This window comes from Myotis myotis, unplaced genomic scaffold (genome assembly GCF_014108235.1).
Source record: "Myotis myotis isolate mMyoMyo1 unplaced genomic scaffold, mMyoMyo1.p scaffold_m19_p_1, whole genome shotgun sequence".
NCBI classification, from domain to species: domain Eukaryota; kingdom Metazoa; phylum Chordata; class Mammalia; order Chiroptera; family Vespertilionidae; genus Myotis; species Myotis myotis.
The window spans coordinates 3,274,968-3,295,647 of NW_023416313.1; the positions used below are offsets into that span (position 1 = coordinate 3,274,968).

A 20,680-nucleotide genomic window follows, 5' to 3' on the forward strand; every position below is an offset into this window, starting at 1 on the left:
CTCTAACCACTGAGAAACACCAGCCCGGGCTCCTTTGAAATTTATATTAGGCTCCCTGACTGTTGCCCTGATGGAGGTGGCTCAGCCCCAGGCATGCTGGGACAGGAGGAAGGAGGAACGGGGCGCACTGGCTGGTCCCAGCAGGGTTTGAGCTCGGGCCTCGCTCTGGCCTGACCACCACCAAGCACCGCTAGCCCGAGATCTTCCTTAATTCTGGCAGCAACTCTCGGGGGGAAGCTGATGCTCAGAAAGGTTTGTTGGTTTTGCCCAAGGTCACACGCGTGGTCATGGGTTTGGGCCCCGGCCTGATACAACAGCTTTTTAAAAAGCCTGAACTTAGGTTTTCCCGGCGAGGCAAGGAAAATGAGAACGGAGTTCCAGGCCCGCTTGTTTCCTGTTCCTCTGTGAGGCCTGTATCACACGCTTATCGCTGTCTTTTGATGCGACCAGCACCGCCTTCTGAGCTCTCAGAATTGTGCTTCGTGCAAAGCAGGGGTTCCGGGCGCCGTTGCTGAACGGCGCCTGTTGGGAACGGGTCTGTGCCGCCCGTGGGCTGTGCTCCTGTGACCGCTCTTTTGCGTCTGTAGAAGCACCCCGAGCTGTGGCTTTGTTCCTCCTCTCAGACCTGAGGCCGCTCGCCCAGGTCTCCGTTGTTCGCCTGTCCTTTGGTTGGGCTCTTGGTTCGCGGTGCGGTGATTTCCAAGTGGATCGCTCAGAGCAGCTCCCGGGGCCCCTTCTGCGTGGGCGCGGTGCCAGGCTGCGGGTGCTCCAGAGTCCTGGCTTCTGTCCCCACCAAGTTCACGACAAAATGCAGGCGCGTCCCCGGCAGCTGCGCACGCGTCCCCGTGGCCAGGGCAGGGCAGCAGCGGGCATGGCCGCTCTAGTTCGGGAGCTCGGGGAGGACCCTCCAAGGGAGGTCGGCTGCATGGAGGCTTCAGTGACGGGCACTCCGTGGGGGGCAGCATGTGCAGAGCTCAGGGGGAGGCATTTGACGATCAAAAAGAGGACAGGACAGCCCGGCCAGTGTGGCTCAGTGGTTGAGTGTTGACCTATGAACCAGGAGGTCACGGTTCGATTCCCAGTCAGGGCACATGCCCGGGTTTCAAGCTCCATCTCCAGTGTGGGGCGTGCAGGAGGCAGCGGATCAATGATTCTCTCTCATCATTGATGTTTCTATATGTCTCTCCCTCTCCCTTCCTCTCTGAAATCAACTTAAAAAATATAGTAAAAAAAGAAAATTAAGAAGCCAGGGTCGGTGGCAGGAGCCTGGGGAGGTGGCTGGAGGGTCGCACAGCCAGTGCACAGTGCTACCTGGAGCAGCCCCGCCTCCGGTCTTTATCCTAAAAACCAGTTTTCTTCGCGTCGCACAGGCTGTCCAAGGCACCCCGCCTGCTTGTTGTAATGTGGCTGCCCGCCCAGGCAGTCCGTTCACACGGACGGGTCTCCGATGTGTCCCCGATGCCGCGGACGGTGCCTGGCGCACAGTGGGATCCTGAGGGGTGGGAGACACCCACAGTGATGGCCGTGATGGACAGTCACTGTCCGGTGACTTTGACAGCGAAGGTTGCGAGAAGCTTTGAGGTTTCTCAAACCAGAAGATAACCCAGCATGTCCCAGGTGTGACGCGGCCTCACAGGTGGCTCAGCGCTCGCCCGAGGACGTCACCGTGTCTGGGGACACCCTCACGGGGGGGGGGGGGAGGGCGGGTGTTCTGCCACCCACACACGGCGCCCCCCCGCGACTGTCCATCCCTCGGCTGCTCCCTCGCCCCTTGCTCGGCGTGGAGTGCGGCCGTCCTCCCGGAGGGTCCCCCAGGATGTAGGCCTGTCTGGCATCCATCTACGGGCTCATATGTGTCGGTGGAATCGAGGCGATCGAGGGACAGTCAGCAGGACGTGCCGATGGTTGGGAGCGGGTTCGCGAGCCGGCATGACTGACCCTGAGTTTCAGGCTGAGCAGCTGGGGGAGCGCGGGGGGAGCCACTCTTGTCGGGCTTTAGGTGGCGATGCCTGGGAGACCCCGAATGGAGGTGTCAGTGGGCAGGCGTGTGGGTCTGTTCTCAGAGAGTTCTGGGCTGCAGATGGGATTGAGGGAGGAACCTCCGAGAGAGGACAGAGAGGAGAGGGAACCGGGATGGGGCCCTAAGGAATTCCCACATTTAGAAGTCGGGGACCCGGGAGGGCGGGGAAGTCAGGAAAGCGAGAGAAGGGGGTCCAGAAGAAGGGGTGGGCAGCCGTGCCTGACTTTGCTGGAGTTTAGTCACCTGAGGCCGGAGGAATGTCTTGATTTTCATGACGGGGACGCTATGGGTGACCAGAGCAGGTGTGGGGGAGGCAGGGGCAGGCGGTGGGAGCAGTGACGGTGACAGTAGGTGGGGGCTGCTGTTAGAAGGTGCATCGCCATGGGGGAGCAGGGGTGGAGCGGTGTGACCATCAGATGGATGACAGGTGTCTAGGTCATTGCTAAGTTTCTGGAGGATCGACATCAGGGTTCACCTAGAGCAGCGGTCGGCAAACTCATTAGTCAACAGAGCCAGATATCAGCAGTACACGATTGAAATTTCTTTTGAGAGCCAAATTTTTTAAACTTAAACTATATAGGTAGGTACATTGTGATTAGCTTAATTAGGGTCCTCCTAAGGCTTAGGAAGAGCCACACTCAAGGGGCCAAAGAGCCGCATGTGGCTCGCGAGCCGCAGTTTGCCGACCACAGACCTAGACCACCAGACGGCCAACACAGCGTCCTTGCTCCGCTGTCCGGCGAAGGTGGGCAGCAGCCCTTCCTCACACCTGGGCCTCGCTCGCCGCTGGCTTCCCTGCAGGGTGTGGGTTCCTGCGTGTCTGACCAGCCAGGAGGGATTTTTATGGGGGACAGAAGAGGACCGCTCCAGAGCAGAGCAGCTGTGATGCCTCTGGTTCCCATGGCAACCCGCACTGTCATCTTCCCAGCAAGGGAAGGCTTCGTGGAGCAGTCCTGTGTCCAGTGAACACCTGTCTTCTCAGCAAGGGTGGCCTGAGCTCCCGCCGAGCGCCTGGCGCTGTGCGCGGTGCCAGGGAGGAGGCTGAGAAAAGCAAGGCCCCCAAGATGCCCATCGCCCACAGGAGAAGCAGCGCACACAGACACACGGGGCAGTGAGACAGCGCGAGCTGGACTAATGCCTCCTCCCCACCCCCTCCCCCACCGGCCCCTCTGCTGTGCACCGTGACCTTTGCCGACGGATGTTCTGTCTTACTTGGCATCTCCCCTCCCACACACCCCATCTAGACCCTGAGGTTCATCCTCCTCTTAGCGGTTTCTTGGAAATAAAAGGAACCCCCTCAGCTGTTGGGAGTGCCCGAGGGGGTCATAAAGAGCTCTCCTCTCCCCCACCCTGAGCTCTGGGCCAGCTGGGAAACAGACAAAGAGCAGGAACGTTCTCCAACCTGGCCGCCATCGCTTTCTAGCTCAGAAAAGCCAGGCTGGTGGAGGTGGCCCCTGCCTGCAGGCATAGCTCCACAGCGAGACCCTGCAGGCCTCCCCGACCACCAGGCCCACGGCTGCTTGTGCTGAGTCCCAGCCCCCAGCCCTCAGCCCTCAGCTCGTCCTCCGGAGCCAGAGGAGGGAGGGCGCACACCACCTCCCAGCAGAGCCCCTTAGATCAGTCTCACCAAATGGTGCCGTGGGAACCTCCTACAGGGCCCCTCCTGCCCAGAGAGACTTGCAGGCCGAGGTTCCGTGTGTGGTCAGCTATCAGGGAAGCAGTGGCTTAGACACAGGCACGAACTTCAGGTAACTTTAGGGGGGTCATTGTGTGTGGCTGGGTGGATGAGATGGAGAGGGGTTCAGCCAGGTGTGGAGCTGGGCTGCCAGGTATGGGGCTAGGCTGCCAGGTGTGGAGCTGGGCTGCCAGGTGTGGAGCTGGGCTGCCAGGTGTGGGGCTGGGCTTCCAGGTGTGGGGGCTGGGCTGCCAGGTGTGGGGGCTGGGCTGCCAGGTGTGGGGGCTGGGCTGCCAGGTGTGGGGCTGGCTGCCAGGTGTGGGGCTGGGCTGCCAGGTATGGGGGCTGGGCTGCCAGGTGTGGAGCTGGGCTGCCAGGTGTGGAGCTGGGCTGCCAGGGATGGGGCTGGGCTGCCAGGTGTGGGGGTGGGCTGCCAGGTGTGGGGCTGGGCTGCCAGGTGTGGAGCTGGGCTGCCAGGTGTGGGGCTGGGCTGCCAGGTGTGGGGGTGGGCTGCCAGGTGTGGGGCTGGGCTGCCAGGTGTGGGGCTGGGCTGCCAGGTGTGGGGGTGGGCTGCCAGGTGTGGGGCTGGGCTGCCAGGTGTGGGGGCTGGGCTGCCAGGTGTGGGGCTGGGCTGCCAGGTGTGGAGCTGGGCTGCCAGGTGTGGAGCTGGGCTGCCAGGGATGGGGCTGGGCTGCCAGGTGTGGGGCTGGGCTGCCAGGTGTGGGGCTGGGCTGCCAGGTGTGGGGCTGGGCTGCCAGGTGTGGGCTATGGGCTTTGATTTGGACAGGGGTCTGGCAGCTGCCGCCGAGATCAGACCTGCTCGCACCCCCTCGCCGCTTCCATTCCAGCGGGACCCTGGGCTCCTTTCCTTGTGAGCGCTCACTCACCCAGGGGTTCAGTTCCGATGTCTTTGCTTCCAGGAAAACTTTTGCTTTGCTGTTTTTGCTATTTTTTCTATTTTTTCACGAACACATAAAAACATCCGAGATGTGTGGTTGACGCTCACGCGCTCAGGTGTCTTTGGGGGACAGCCCCTCCTGCCCACTGCGGTCTGAGTGGGCGGGGACGCCAGCCTGAGATGCCTCAGCTGTCACGGGCATCTGGTGCCAGGGGGGTCAGCGGTCCAGTGGGTGTATTGCCACCGAAGGTGACCAGTGTGCCTCCGTGACAGCGCCAGGTCAGCCCTGCGCCGCCCTCTCCTGCATCCGCTCCTCTGTTCCCTCGCCAGCCACTGTCCCTGAGCAGGTGCTCGCCCAGGGCCATGGGCCAGGCCTGCGGGTGCCCAGGAGGTGCGGGTGCCCAGGTGGTACGGGTGCCCAGGGGGTGCGGGTGCCCAGGAGGTGCGGGTGCCCAGGCCTGCGGGTGCCCAGGAGGTGCGGGTGCCCAGGACCATGGGCCAGGCCTGCGGGTGCCCAGGAGGTGCGGGTGCCCAGGTGGTGCGGGTGCCCAGGGGGTGCGGGTGCCCAGGCCTGCGGGTGCCCAGGAGGTGCGGGTGCCCAGGTGGTGCGGGCGCCCAGGGGGTGCGGGTGCCCAGGGGGTGCGGGTGCCCAGGAGGTGCGGAGTGCTCCAGCTGCTGGTGCTCACCGGTCATGGAGGGACAGACCCACAGCCAGTTCTGCGAGGCGGAGCGGGAGCGGGAGCGTGTTGGCGCGAGGCGGTAGGAGGAAGGGTAGGGCAAAGGCCCTGGAGCCACACGTCTTGGCTTCAGATCCCAGCTCTGCCCCTGAACAGCCCCGCTGCTTTGGATAAGGAATGGCAGTTTCTGTGCCTCGGTTTCCCCAGCTGAGCAGGAGGGGTGAGCGGCCTGAGAGTCCGACAGCTGCCAAAGCAGAGCGGCGCGCAGAGGCAGGTTCCTCTCCGCAGGGACCTGCACTTGACACGGGGGACGGGGTTCCCGTTAGCCAGTCGGGGACGGGGTTCCCGTTAGCCAGTCGGGGACGGGGTTCCCGTTAGCCAGTCGGGGACGGGGTTCCCGTTAGCCAGTCGGGGGACGGGGCTCAGACAGCAGACACCTCTGGCGCCCAGTTCAGAAAGGGCGAAGCCAGATTGGAAACTTGGGGTGTGAGACTCCAGGCCTGTTATGCTTCCAGATGCAATGACGTGAGGTCAGAGTCAGAAGGGAGGCAGGAGGAAGTTAGCGGGAGGGGGGCGGGGGTTGAGGTGGAGAGAAGCTCCCACGCCTTCCTGTCTGTTCCAGAGCTGACTGTCCTTCGGGCCTGGCCAGCAAGTGGGGGAGGGGGGTCGTAGGGGGCAGTGACATGGGAGCCCCGGGTCAGGAGTGAGCGCCTCTCTTGCATCTGCAGCCCCTTCAGGGAGTCGCTCATGGCTGGAGAGGGGCCGATGTGCCTTCTCAACAAAGATCTTTTTTTTGTTACTCCTCATTTTCCCATTGATTTTTAGAGAGAGTGGAAGGGAGGGGGAGAGACACAGAGAGGGAAACATCGATGTGAGACTCTGGCTGGCCCCCGACTAGTCCGGAGATCAATCCTGCAACCTAGGTCCATGCCCTCGACCAGAATCGAACCTGGGACCCTTCAGTCCGAGGGCTGACACTCATCCACTGAGCCAAGCTGGCCGGGCGTAAACGAAGATCTGTAAGAGGAAACCGTCTGGGAGGAAGGATCTAGATGGCTGACCCTGTATCCTACAGTACATTTGAGTTTCTACAAAACTAAATACTACGGCTTATCCTAACTTTCACTGATGTTCTGCTCACATACAGTAACTATTTCTCCTCCGTTACAGTTGTGACAGTGAAGATATCAGGGGGAATTTCCACTGTCCAGCCCCTCACAGGACAGTATGTAAATATGATTTACAGCCCCCACCTGGGGCCTCGCCGCAGGTTGTCTCCATGGAGACGGCCCCTGGAGGCAAACCTCACGCTCACTGCCACGGAGATGGCTTTTGTGGGTCTAATACACGCACAGAGCTGACTCGTGGGCGCGAGATGTGTATTGTAAACCGTGGCTAGGGCCCTTTCACTTCCCTTCGGAGTTAATTCTCCTCCATCGCCCTGATTACCGACCTTCGCTCACAGTTCACATTCAGGGAGATTTACTGCCCCGAGCATGACATCCTGTCCGATTGCTGCTCTGACACCTTGCGTGCCATTTGGTGAAAACGTGATTAATTTTTATATGAAATAAATATGAAAAAACACGGATGTCCTTTTCTCTCTTTTTAAAAAAATGTTTGTATTGATTTCAGAGAGAAAGGGAGAGGGAGAGAGAGAGAAACATCAATGATGAGAGAGAATCATGGATCGCTGTCTCCTCACATCCCACACTGGGGTCAGTTCCTGGTCAGGGCATATGTCCAGGTTGTGGACTCAGTCCCCGTAGGGGGTGTGCAGAAGGCAGCTGTTCGATGCTTCTCTCTTCTCTCATTCGATGCTTCTCTCTCTCCCTCTCCCTTCCTCTCTCTGTAAAATAAATAAAAAACATTTTTTTAAAAAAGAATCTGCTACTCAGCCACTGGTGTTCAGTCACTGGATGGGGCAGAGGGAGGGAGGAGGGGAGGAGGAGGAGGAGGAGGAGGGGGGGGGGGCGGGGAAGGGAAAGAGGAAGGCCTGATCTACGGATAACTGGAAACCGCAGAGCTTTCCCAACCAGGGCCTCTGGCTTCTGTCGGACGTTAGGTAATGGAACTCTCCCGACCTGTGTGTCTCCCAGGTTGGAGATTGCAACCCTGAATCGGGCCGACGCAGATCTGGAGGCTTGTCGGACCCAAATCAGCAAGGACGTCATCGCCCTTCTGCTGAGAGGTCTGAGCAGCGGGGGCCACCTCGCCCCTCAGGTGGAGAGGAGGATGGGCGCCGCCTTTAAAAAGCAGTTTCTGATGCTGGAGAAAGAAATACAAGAGGAGTATGATCGCAAGATGGTGGCTCTGACGGCTGAATGCGACCTGGAAACAAGAAAAAGGACAGAAAACCAGTTCCAGAGGGAGGCAGCGGCGATGGAGGAGGCGGAAGAACTGCTGAAGCATGTTAGCGAGAGGGTAAGGCAGCTCTACCTCTCTCCTTCCTCTTGGGGAATCATCATTTATCCATTCATTCAGCGAGCAACCTACCCACCCATCCATCCACCCATCCACCCATCCACCCATCCATCCATCCATCCACCCATCCACCCATCCACCCATCCATCCATCCAGCCAGCCATCCACCCACCCACCCACCCATCCATCCACCCATCCATCCATCCACCCATCCACCCACCCATCCATCCAGCCAGCCAGCCAGCCAGCCAGCCAGCCATCCACCCACCCACCCATCCATCCATCCATCCATCCATCCATCCATCCATCCACCCACCCACTCATCCATCCATCCATCCACCCACCCATCCATCCACCCATCCATCCATCCACCCACCCACCCACCCACCCACTCACTCATCCATCCACCCATCCATCCATCCATCCATCCATCCACCCACCCACCCACTCATCCATCCATCCACCCACTCATCCATCCATCCATCCACCCATCTATCCATCTATCCATCCACCCATCCACCCACTCATCCATCCATCCACCCACTCATCCATCCATCCACCCATCCATCCACCCACCCGTCCGTCCATCCGTCCTTCCATCCACCCACCCGTCCGTCCATCCGTCCATCCATCCATCCACTCACCCTCCCATCCATTTATCTACCCATTTATCTATCCACCTACCCATCTATCCATCTACCCATCCATCCACTTATTCATCTACCCATCCATCCATCCATCATTGTCTACACATCCATTCATTTATCTATCTTCCTGTCCATCTCCACATGCATCCATCTCCCCATCCATTTATCTATCCACCGTGTGTGCATCTAGGCACCCACCATCCATTCATTCATCCATCTGTCCATCTGTCTGTCTACACATCCACATGCTTATCCACCCACCACCCATCCATCCAGAATTCATTTAGAAAGCATTTATTAATCTCTTACTGTCTTCAGGCACTGGGATAGGCCATGAAGGTACAGAGTGAAATGAGACATGGGTTTTGCATTAAAGAAGTCTGGTTTAAGAAGGATCATTACGTATAAAAATGAGACATCGTTCACTGTGTTATGGTAGAGCTATGTCCACTGTGCCCTGGGGGGACCAGGGGAATAGAAAGGCTTCATTCCCAGGAGGTCGCACCCACAGCGAGGTCGCGATGCTGGTGTGCACGTGTGTCCCTCGACTGCAGTCGCTAGAGCACAGCTCTCTCCAGCACAGACTCGGGAGTCAGACAGACTGGGCCTCCAGTTCTAGAACATTCCTGCTCTGCTCCTGTGAAGCGAGTCTCAGGCCCCACCCCCACCTTGCAATCCAGGTCCCGATTGGGCTGCCTTCTCCCTGGAGCTCACTCCATTCGGTCGCTGGCAGAATCCACGTCCTTGCACTTGCAGAAGGGAGACCCTCTGCCCCTACAGGCATCCCTCCCCCACAGGAGCTCACAGCAGGACTGCTGTCACCCTCAAGGCCCGTGGGAGGGAGTCTCTCCCTCGAGGAGCACCCGTCCCTCTTCTCAGGACTCTCACTGGTTAGGTCAGCCCAGCAGAATACTCCCCTTCCTGGTTACTCAGAGTCACGGGTTCGGGACTGTATGTCCATCATGAAGGCCCCGCTGCTTTGCCACATAATCACCTGGTCTCAGGAGTGACAGTCCCATCACATTCAGGGTTTATGCGCACCCGGGCGGAGATTTACGTCTCCAGGACACTCCACTCTGCACGGGGGCAGGAGTCTGGCGGGCTGCCTTAGAGTCCGTCTCTCCCCGAGGGATGGAGAGCACCCCTCCGCGGGTGTGCGTCCTCAGGACTCAGCCACGTGTCTCCTTCCTCTCCTCGCGCGGCCCATGTAACGTGCAGGCATCACCTGGCCACGTCGTCCCTCCTCTTTGCCGCCCTTTCACCAGCTGAGCTTTGTGTGGGCCTGACTGCTGGCACTTTGCTCTCCGCCTGAGTTAGAAGGAAAGACGAGGCGACAGGCCTGAGCGCCCGGCAGCAGCCCTTGGAGCTTCCGTTTTGCAGCTGTTCTCAGGCATGTGAGCTGCAGGTTCCTGCCTGTGCACGCTCTCCGCTGGTGGCTCTGGGAAACGTTAGGATCACAGGGAGCTTGCAACAGCATATCCCCAGCTGAGCAGTCTCATCATGGTCAGCGTGGGACATAGTGTGCGCGTGCCCTGTGCACACGTGTGTCCATGGAGAGTGCATGGTGGATGGTTGTGTGTGTGCATATGCTGTGTGCTTACGTGTGTGTACATATGCTATGTGCATGCGTGTGCATGGTGGGTGACTGCGTGTGTGCATGTCTGCTGTGTGTGTGCATATGCTATGTGCACGTGTGTGCATGGTGGGTGACTGCGTGTGTGCATGTCTGCTGTGTGTGTGCATATGCTATGTGCACGTGTGTGCATGGTGGGTGGCTGCGTGCATGCATGTCTGCTGTGTGTGCATGTGTAAACATGTGTGTGTGTGTGCACTTGCCTGTGCGTGCCTGCCTGGCAGGTCAGCCTCTCACGTGGCCTCTCCGCAGTCGGCGGGCGAGTGCAGCAGCCTCCTGCGGACCCTGCACGGCCTGGAGCAGGAGCAGCTGCGGCGCTCCCTGGCTCTGCAGCAGGAAGAGGACGTCGCCAAGGCGCACAGGCAGCTGGCCGTCTTCCAGAGGAGCGAGCTGCACAGCATCTTCTTCGCCCAGATCAAAAGTGCTATTTTCAAAGGAGACCTGCAGCCAGAGGCCGCCAAAATGCTGCTGCAAGATTACTCCAGAATACAGGTAAGGCCTCGGGCAGGCTCGCTCTGCGGGGAGCCATTTCCTGAGCCACCTGGTGAATGTCTCCTCTCTGAGCTGAGACCATGCCTCTTTCCTGCTATGGATGAGGAGCTAGGGCCCTCCTCCGCCTCTCCTCCTTCCCCCCACCCCCCCCAACTACTAACATCTGCATGAGTTTCCGGAAAGCACGGGAAGTGGGGGCCTGGAGACAGGCCTGGGACTCAGGCTGACCCGAATGTGAATTCCAGTCCCCCTCCTCCCCCGCCCCCGGCCTGTGCCAATTTAAGTAAGTTGCCCAGCTTCTTTGAGCCTCGGTTTCCTCATCTGCAAATGGGTAACAGAGTACCCGCACTCACAGGGGAGTGGCGGGGGCTTAGCGAGCTGACTCGGGAAAGCCATGCACGGCACAGTGTTTAAGATAACATGAGGGTATGTGTGCGTAAACTTGGTGCGTGTGGGGTTTGCGACCTGTGTCCAGATGTGCCTGGAGAATCTGTGTCACTTTTTGCACATCAGTTTGAGTGTGAATGCCATTGGTGCAGACCGAATACATTTCCAGACGACCGTGAAGGTGGTTTATCTGAGACTGGACATGGCTGTGGGATTCCTCATGAGGCCGGCAGGAGGTACTTGGTAAGCACAGGTACACACGCACACGCACCCACACGCACAGTGCAGTCACCATGTGCAGGCACACACCAGGCTCTGGTCCTGGCAAGGCCCAGTGCATGAGGCTGCGACAGCACGGGACAGCGCTGGGAGGAGACCGGTGACCATCCTGAGCCTGTGGGAGGACAAGGCCACTCCCAGCAGGCACTGGGACTGGAGGAGAACAACCAGCCTCTCCATTTGCTCTAGGTTTTCTCACCAGAAGGTCAGTGAGAGGGAGAAAGCAGGAATTCCATCCCCCTCCTCGCTAGCTGTTCGGACGCGTGGCATCACCTGGATGGTGACAGGTCTTGCGGTCCTTTTCCTGCTCATGGAGCCGGGGCTGAGTTAGGGCTGGGACGGTCGCGTTAGGAAGGACGCACGTTACTGTCAGTCACCTGGGGTCAAAGAAGTAACCACCGTGGCGATCAGGTGCCACGGCGTAGACGACTTTGACCGGAGCTGCTAGAGTAACAATGAGTTTCCTTACCTGGTGGCCCCATCAACAGCTCACGTGGGTCCAGTTCCGTAGGGAACAGGACCATGGAACAGGACCTCTCTGGGAGATGCTGTTATGGGGCCATATGGGACGACCATTCAGCTTCTGCTGTCGGGACAGTGCGAATTCTCAGGTGGCGGGAACTGGCGACGTTACAGCTTTTGTGCGGAAAGGGGACTGTCCATGGCACCAGGTGTATCTTGTTGAACACAGCATTGATGTTTTCGGTGCCCGTTGCATGGACCACGTTTCCCCGGATGGAAAAGCCAGCCGAGCTGATCAGTGCACTGATGCCACTGAGGCTAAGGGCTTCGTTCCCGCTGATCCAATGACTATGCCGGGGGCTAAGGCTGCATTTGGTGGCAGCCCGCCCTGAAGTCAGAGCACAGGCCCCAGAGTTACACTGCTGAGTTCACATCCCTGCTCAGCCATTTGCCAGCTATGCCAGGGGGCCTCAGTCTCCTCATCTGTGAAATGGGAATAATAGCGTTCTCTCCCGAGGTGAAGGTAGAAACGGTGAGAAATGCGCTGGGCCCAGGAAGGACACCAGCATAAGCGAGGTTATGCCACACCGTTGTGTTTGCTGGGGTTTGTTCATTTCATAGACTGAGGAAGAGTTCTTGCTGTGCTTTTTACTGAGCTCATCTCGTCGCCGTGAGTGTGGGGCCTCGGGGTCGGGCCGGTGGCTGACTGCTCCGGCGCTGCACACCTGTCCCGGTGCAGCTTTGGGAGCGCCTCAGGTGCGCAGTGTGCGTGGGGAAGGTGAATCCCAGGTGGAGTCAAGTTCAGGGCGGCCAGGATGTTTGATGACATCGGGGTCCAGGGCACTTTTCAAAGTCCTCATTTCTTAGTCGTCTTTCGTTTCCTTCTAAGCCAGTGGTTCTCAACCTTCCTAATGCTGCGACCCTTTAATACAGTTCCTCACGTTGTGGTCACCCCCAACCATAAAATTATTTTCGTTGCTACTTCATAACTAATGTTGCTACTGTTATGAATCGTCATGTAAATATCTGATATGCAGGATGTATTTTCATTGTTACAAATTGAATATAACTAAAGCATAGTGATTATTCACAAAAACAATATGTAATTATATATGTGTTTTCCGATGGTCTTAGGCGACCCCTGTGAAAGGGTCGTTCGACCCCCAAAGGGGTCGCGGCCCACAGGTTGAGAACCGCTGCTCTAAGCCTTGGTTAAGGGCAGAGAGGGTTACAGTTTGTCTCAGGTGTATTCTCTTTAACAGGAAATGGACTATTTTAAGCGTCTAGAAAGCATTTCCTCTACATTTTAATCAGGCAAATGCTCTTGGTTTCCTTTTCGAGCAGGAGGAAGTGGAAGAGTTGATGGACTTTTTCCAGGCCAGTAAAAGGTACCACCTGAGTAAGAGATTCGGCCACAGGGAGTACCTGGTGCAGAACATGCAGTCGGCGGAGACCCGCGTGCAGGGCCTGCTGAGCGCTGCCGCTGCTCAGCTGACCCTCCTCATCCAGAAACACGAGAGGTAAACCCCTGAGTGTCCCAGTGATGCAGACGAGCCGCCTTGCCCCGCATTCCTCGCCCGAGGCCGCTGCTTCTGTTCTTTCACCAAAGGCACCGTCCGCTCCTTGCTTATGTCTTAAGAAAATCCTCTGATTGTAAGACTCTGGTTCACTGTAGGATTTAAAAACATGCATGATAGCCCGGGCCGGTGTGCTAAGTGGTTAGAGCATCGGCCATGCACTGACGGGTCTCGGGTTCGATTCCTGATGCAGGGCATGTACCTACATTGCTGGTTTGATCTCTGGCCCCCCATGGGGCTCGTGCAGGAGGCAACCAATCGATGTGTCTCCCTCACACCGATGTTTCTCTCTCTCTCTCTCTCCCTTCTTCCTTCCACTCTCTCTAAAAATCAATGGGAAAAATAACCTTGGGCGAGGATGAACAAAAACACAAGAAAATATGCGAAATAGTTCAGACAACCCAAATGCTCATCACAACTTCACAGGTGCCAACTCATGGCCAGCGGGGCTCTACAGCTCCACCCCGGGTTATTTTAAAGCAAATCCCGACATTTCACTGGGAAATGGGTGGTGGAGCTCACACAACTGTGCGTGGGGAGTAATCTCATCCGGAAACAGCCTCACAGACACCCCCAGATCCATGTGTAACCAGCACCGTGGCCCGTCACGGTGACTCATAGAATTACCCTCACTGAGTACTCCTTACGCTTACCTCTTAGACTCTGCTGGTGCCCTGCTTGTCACCAGGACTTCCTAGCCCACCATCTCCTTGGAGATCCTGCCTTACACAGGCAGACTGACTTCCTGGGGGTCTTGCCCAGTTTCTGCCTCCCGGGCGATCTCTCCTGGTGTTGAGTTCCGCCGTGGTCCACGGTGATGCCGACCTTGCCCTTCCTGTATCTCAGGACTGTCTCTCTACCCACCTCCTGCTCCTTCAGGGTAAAGACTCTTATTCAACCCAAAGTAAGAATGTGGAGGCGGCGTTAACCCCGCGTCTCCTTCGCCTAGAGCAGGGTACCTGGATGAAGAGCAGACGGAGGAGCTGATGGAGCGGGCTCAGACGGAAGTCTTCTCCATTAAACAGAAGTTGGACAACGACCTAAAGCAGGAAAAGAAAAAGCTCCACCAAAAATTAATCGTTAAGAGAAGACGAGAGATGCTGCAAAAGGTACGTAAGGAATTCTGCCACTTACTCTTCGTGCAACCATTCTGAACACCTGCCGAAAAACATGTAATTGCGCGGTGCACTCCAGTAGCACAGACAGGAGTTACTCTCTGCAGGGGAAGGCTTTACCGAGCATCCTATATAATAAAAGCCTAATATGCTAAGTGTCCGGTCGTCTGATTGGCTGTTCAGCCAATCAGAGCATAATATGCTAATGATATGCTAAGGCAGCTCAACCCCTCGCTATGACGTGCACTGACCACCAGGGGGCAGACAGTTGACCAGTCGCTATGATGTGCACTGACCACTAAGGGCAGTCAACTGGTTGACCGGTTGCTGTGATGTGCACTGACCACCAGGGGGCAGACACTCCAACTGGAAGGTTAGCCTGCTGCTGGGGTCTGGCTGATTGGGACTGAGTGAGACGGGCCGGACACGCCCTGGAGCCTTCCCACGGTCCCTCCTCAGCTGGCCAACCTCCCATGTCCCTACCCGGCTCCAGTCGTGCACCGGTGGGGTCCCTCTGCCTTGCCTGCGCCTTCTCGCAATCTGGGACCACTTGGGGAATGTCAGAGAGCCAGTTTCGGCCCGATCCCGCGGGCCAGTCTGAGGGACCCCACTGGTGCACGAATTCGTGCACCTGGCCTCTAGTGAGTTCAAAAACCCTTCACCGTACCCCACTGTCCTAGGATGCAGATGAGCCACCTTGCCACACCCCATAGTGTCCTGGCACACTATGCCCTCAGTCCTGGGCACTCCCCCTCTGCCCTGCCCTCATCCCTCCACACACCCCAGCTCTCACATTCTCAGGTCCCTGCTGTCTGAGTGCTTCACCTTAAATAAGATACTTCCCCCCTGCCTGCCTGTCCCTCCTGGCCTTGGGCCCAGCAAATGCCTGCTTGTCCCCCGGATTCAGTTTGTGTGTGTTCAACAACTCATTGAATCCTCACAACCACTCTGCGAGGGGGACGCTGTAATCCCCGCTTCACAGGCGAGGAAATGGGTCCCGGCGAGGATGAGACGCTGCTCCCGCCACCCCGCCTGCCAGTGGAGAAGCAGGATCGGGACCCGGTCTGCCTCCTGGGCGTCACCAAGTCCATAGACGAGGGTTTGCTGCACGTGGGACAAATGAAGCCTCCACTGTGTTTGGGGTGTTTCCTTCCGGACAGTTTTCTCCCCGTGAGCTTGTGGAGACCAAGGCTTCCCCGTGCTCCGCTTCCTCAGCAAACCCCACGGTGCCTGCCCACAGGGCTCTGGGCTGAGCGTGTCCCCCGTCCTTCCCCCTGACTTCCCGCCAGCACAAGGAGCAGCGCAGGGAGCAGCTGTCCCTCGGGGAAGCCTTCCGAGCGGCCGAGGACGCGGGCCAGTACCTGGGCCAGTGGCGGAGCCTGGTGGCGGCCCAGGGCGCCGCCCTGGAGGAGCTGCAGGAGCGCCTGGACCAGGCGGCGCTGGACGAGCTCCGGGCGCTGACCCTGTCGCTGTTCGAGAAGGCCACGGAGGGGCTGCGGCGCCTGCAGAGCTCGGCGCTGACGCAGGAGCTGCTCAGGCGCGGCGTGCCCTGGCTCTTCCTGCAGCAGATCCTGGAGGAGCACGCCCGGGAGCTGGCCGCCCGCGCCGAGCAGCTGGAGGCCGAGGAGCGGGGCCGGGACCAGGAGGGCGTCCGGAGCGTGCGGCAGAGGCTCAAGGACGACGCGCTGGAGGCCTCGGCGGAGGAGCAGGCGGAGCTGCGGCACTGGGGGCGCTGGGTCTTCCTGTGAGTCCCCCTGCTGTCCCCACGGTCACGGTCCCGTCCTGCCAGGTGAGGGAGGGGCTCACCCTGGGGTGATGGGACGCTGGGCACCCGACCTCTGGCGGTGGACAGGCGAGATGGACAGCTCTTTCTAAGTCACATGACTCACAGCCCAGGGAGGAGGACCCTGCGCGACGCCCAGGGCCACTCGTTCGCGTGGGGGTTGCACGGAACAAGCGGGGCTGCGGGAGGCAGGCCTGGTAGTGACGAGAGGGTGCAGTGCCCGTTCCCACGGGAGGTGTGATTGCTGAGTTTGAATAAGTTTGTGGGCAGCTGGGAATTGAACCCAGGACGGATGGCTACGCAGGGACCTCGCCTGCTCCCTGGGTGAGAACTGATGTTTGATGAGGGACAGGAGCCCTTTTGTCCTGTAACCTGTGGTCCTACCGATCAATATGCCTTCAAGCTGCTTTTTCTTTCAACAAACGGACCAACCGTCAACCTAAAAAACGCCATTTAGCAAAGAAACAAAACCAAGACCCTTCCCCTGCTCTTTTCTTGGTGCGGAGTAGGGGTGGGGGGGCGTCCGGCCCGCGGGCTGTATGAAGAAGGCCCTCGGAGTCATGTGGTCTGGCGCTGCCAAGGCATTGGGGTGAGTTCATTAACTGTTTGACCAAACACAGCAGGCTGAGTTTTAAGTGGATATTGTGTATGGTCTGCAAATGGGAAAATACCCTCAAGTGGGGGTTAACACACAACAAAGAAATGAACGCACATCGCTGGTGTGGCTCAGTGGATAGAGCGTCCTCCTGCGGACTGAAGGGTCCCGGGTTCCATTCCTGGTCAGGGCACATGCCTGGGTTGCGGGCTTGATCCCCAGTGTGCTGTATCCAGGAGGCAGCCGATCCAGGATTCTCTCTCATCATAGTTTCTATCTCTCTCTCCCTCTCCCTTCCGCTCCCAAATCAACAAAAGTATATTAAAAAAGAAAAAAGCATCAAAAAAGGCGCCAGAGATGGCTCCTCGCACAACTCTGGGGCCGGAGGTCTAAAGGGCGGTGTCAGCAGGGCCATGGTCCCGCCAGGCTCCTGGAGGGTCGCTTCCTGCCTCTTCTGTGTGGCTGCATCCTTAGCATTTGGTGGCTGCAGACGCATCGCTCTGATCCTGCCTCTGTCACCACATGGCTGTCTTCCTGTGCGTCTGTCTGTCTGTCTGCTCTTACTGGGACACCAGTCCTATTGGACTAAGGGCCCGCCCTCCTCCCTGACTGCTCCACTGCATCTGTGAGATCCTATTGCCAAGTAAGGTCAGACTCCCTGGTAATAGGAATTAGGACTCAAACACACACCTTTTAGGGGCCACAGACGTCAACCCATCACAGTCGGCCACTCAGCGAGGTTTCCATGCGGAACAGCTTCCTCTGCGTCAGCGGTTCTCAACCTGTGGGCCGCGACCCCCTTGGGGGTCGAACGACCCTTTCACAGGGGTCGCCTAAGACCATCGGAAAACACGTATATAATTACATAGTGTTTTTGTGATTAATCACGATGCTTTCATTATGTTCAATTTGTAACAATGAAATTGGGGGTCACCACAACATGAGGAGCTGTATTAAAGGGTTGCGGCATTAGGAAGGTTGAAAGCCACTGCTCTACGTGACCATCAGCATTTAGGACCCAGGCGGGGGACCCCCGTCCCTGGCCCACCGGAGCGGAGGTGGGCTCCTCGTCCCGTTTGCAGGGAACTGCTGGCCGGGGTCAGTGGGCAGCCTCTGCTCCCATGTCTGTTATCCGCCAGGTCATGAACGCCGGGAGCCGGTTGCCCGTCCACAGGCAGCCTCGGGCCTCGCGCACTGGACGCTGGGTTCCCGGCCCGGTGTGATGGCGCGTCCCTCAGACAGGCGTGCGGTGCTCAGGGAATCCGTGCAGAGCACAGGCGTGAGGAAGGACATGAGGTCATTTGCAGACGTGAATTTCACTAGTGACGCTTACCCTTTGAATCTTCAGCTCCCCCACCCCCAGCACAACCCCGCTATCTTCTATGGATGAGAACACACTTCTGTTCTTTTTTAAAGTAAAAAGTATAATATTTATTTTTTTTTAAATTTATTTGTCAGTTCCACCTGATGTACGATATCATAGTCATTTCAGGTGTCCCACATGGTGATTAGCTATTCACATCCCTTATGAAATGGCCGCCCCGAGAGGGCTAGTCCCCACCTGACGGCGCACGTAGTTATTACAGTACTAGAGGCCTGGTGCACGAAATTTGTGCACTGGGGTGGCGGAGGGGGGGGGGCGGGGGGCGGGGGGAGGCTCAGACTGGTCTGTGCCCTCTCGCAGCCCAGAAGCCCTCAGAGGATGTTTGACTGCCACAGAGGCAGGAGAGGCTCCCGCCACCACCGCTGTGCTCGCCAGCCATGAGTCCAGCTTCTGGCTGAGCAGCACTCCCCCTGTGGGAGCGCACAGACCACCAGGGGGCAGCTCCTGTGTTGAGTGTCTGCCCCTGGTGGTCAGTGTCCGTCATAGCGACCAGTCATTCCGGCATTCGGTCAATTTGCATATTAGCCTTTTATTATATAGGATTATTGCCTGTGTTCTCCAAGTTGTACTTTGTATCCCTGTGACTGTTTCTATAACTGGTCATTTGTACTTCTTAACTCCCTTCCCTTTTTTCACCCGTCCCCCACCCCATCCAGTCTGGCGACCATCGGTTTGTTCTCTGTGTCTGTGAGCTTGTTTCTGTTTTATTTGTTTGTTTTATTAGATTCCACATATAGGTGGAATTGCATAGTATTTGTTTTGCTCTGTCTGACTTATTTCTTGGAACATAACACCCTCTGGGTGGCAGGAGTTCACGGCGCCGTTACCGACAAGGCCAGGGAGGGAAGCATCGGGGTCCCACGATGACGAGTGGGTAGAGATGCGTGGTCTGTGTGTGAGGGGATGTCACCAGCCACGCCCTGTCCCTGCCCCCCAGGAGGCTCTGCGGCTCCCCCTTCTCCCTGTCCGAGGAGGAGCTGCTCCGGATACGGCAGGACGTGCACAGCTGCTTCGCTCAGATGGACAGGAGCCTGGCCCTGCCCCGAATCCGGGCCCGCGTCCTGCTGCAGCGGCTGCACACGGCCTGGCGGGAGGCAGAGTTCCTGAAGCTGGACCAGGCCCTGGCTGCCCCCGAGCTGCAGGTAGGATGGACATCTTGGTGGATTGGTTTTTTTAATCTTCACTGGAGGAAATGTTCATTGATTTTTTTTTAGAGAGGGGAAGAGAGAGAGGGGGGAAGAGAAGCATCGATCGGTTGCCTCCTGTACACTCCCCAGCCGGGGATCAAACCTGTAACTTAGGCACGTGCACTGACCAGGAATCGAACCCGTCTTTTTGGTGCATGAGACGATGCTCCACCCACCTGAGCCAGCTGGCCAGTGGCCTCTTGATGGCAGAGGTGGTGCATCTCCTGCTGATGCCGTGGGGCCCGGCCCCAACGCACACCCTGGCCTCACCGCACCTCACTGGCCCCCATCCTCCTCTCCAGCCGTGTTGGCATCGGCTGTTCCTGGAACCGCCAAGCTGTTCCTGACCTCAAGGTCTGTAGTGCACACACTGGTGCCCAGCCCAGATCCCCTTGCCCGGATCCTTGCACCGTCCGCCAGCGGCCATGACCCTAGAACTTAGAAAGTGCCTGTCGCCTGGCAGGTGTGCAGTACATTTTGTTTATTAATAAATGAGTTCCTGAGGACCTCGCCGTCTTTAAGTCAGATTCTGCCCCCCCCCCCCCCCCCCCCTTCTTCAAGCCTTCCCGTGGCTCTCTGCCGGGATAAACACTCTGCCACGGTCTCAGGCACATGCTGGTGAACCGGCTCTCAGCGGACGTTCGGGGACATGCCGGGGAGGGCTGTCCCGATTTGTAGCATTTGCCCATTTCCCTGGTGTAAATACTTCTAAGGCCAATTTCAATCTGCCGGCTTGACATCACTGGGCGTGGGGCTGGGGAGATGCACAGGATCACCACTCCCCTCACTCCCCCACCCCCACGCCCCTTCCCCTGCCCCTTCCCCTGTTCCTCTCAGCCTTATGCCCTCCCAGCCCCAATCCAGGCTCTGGGCTCCAAGGTCTTCCCTACCAGCCTGGCTCTGTTCCTAAGAGGCCTTGACCCACAATTACTTATTTTTTTGTATTATCCCCGTTAGATCAGGAAATGAAATCTATAGTTAACTCATGAGATTAGCTGAGTCCAGCCTGAGTATTTAAAGAGTTGAGCCCAGGAGTCAGGAAACCTGAGACCTAGATCTCAGGGCCCCCATGATGTGGCTTGAGGCCACCGAGTCTGCTCTCCTGGCCTCAGTCTCCTCCTCTGTCAAATGGGGGTGCTTTGAACTCCGTGAATTTCCGGGTCTGTGCCTTCTTCCTCGGAGGGGATGGGGACGGGCCACCATCCCATGGCCAGCCAGAGAGATTGTTCGGGAGCCCAGGGCCGAGTCTGGTGGGCAGGCCTGTGTCCGCGTCCTGAGGAGGAGATCATGGGACCTCCAGGGATGTGACAGGGAGGAGGAAGGGCAGGGGGGCGAGCTGGGAGGGGAAGGAGGCCAGCGGTCATGGGTAGTACTGTACTGAGCCTCGCAGCTGTGCTGTGCTGGGCTGGGCTGGGCTGTGTTTTGCTATGTTCTCATGTCCAGTC

The 20,680-nt window shown here is 58.1% G+C and overlaps 1 protein-coding gene across 3 annotated transcripts in view; it reads left to right on the plus strand.

The window, feature by feature from the left end:
- EVC2 (EvC ciliary complex subunit 2) overlaps positions 1-20,680 on the plus strand; it is a 51,517-nt gene that overhangs the window by 18,098 nt on the left and 12,739 nt on the right. For 2 of the 3 annotated variants that reach the window (XM_036328625.1, XM_036328635.1), the window contains 6 exons: positions 7,370-7,694; positions 10,227-10,466; positions 12,939-13,114; positions 14,121-14,280; positions 15,576-16,030; positions 18,986-19,190. In XM_036328625.1, the coding sequence (XP_036184518.1) occupies positions 7,370-7,694; positions 10,227-10,466; positions 12,939-13,114; positions 14,121-14,280; positions 15,576-16,030; positions 18,986-19,190 (1,561 nt within the window). The remainder of the gene's footprint in view (positions 1-7,369; positions 7,695-10,226; positions 10,467-12,938; positions 13,115-14,120; positions 14,281-15,575; positions 16,031-18,985; positions 19,191-20,680) is intronic. The other variant, XM_036328638.1, reaches the window with a different exon arrangement.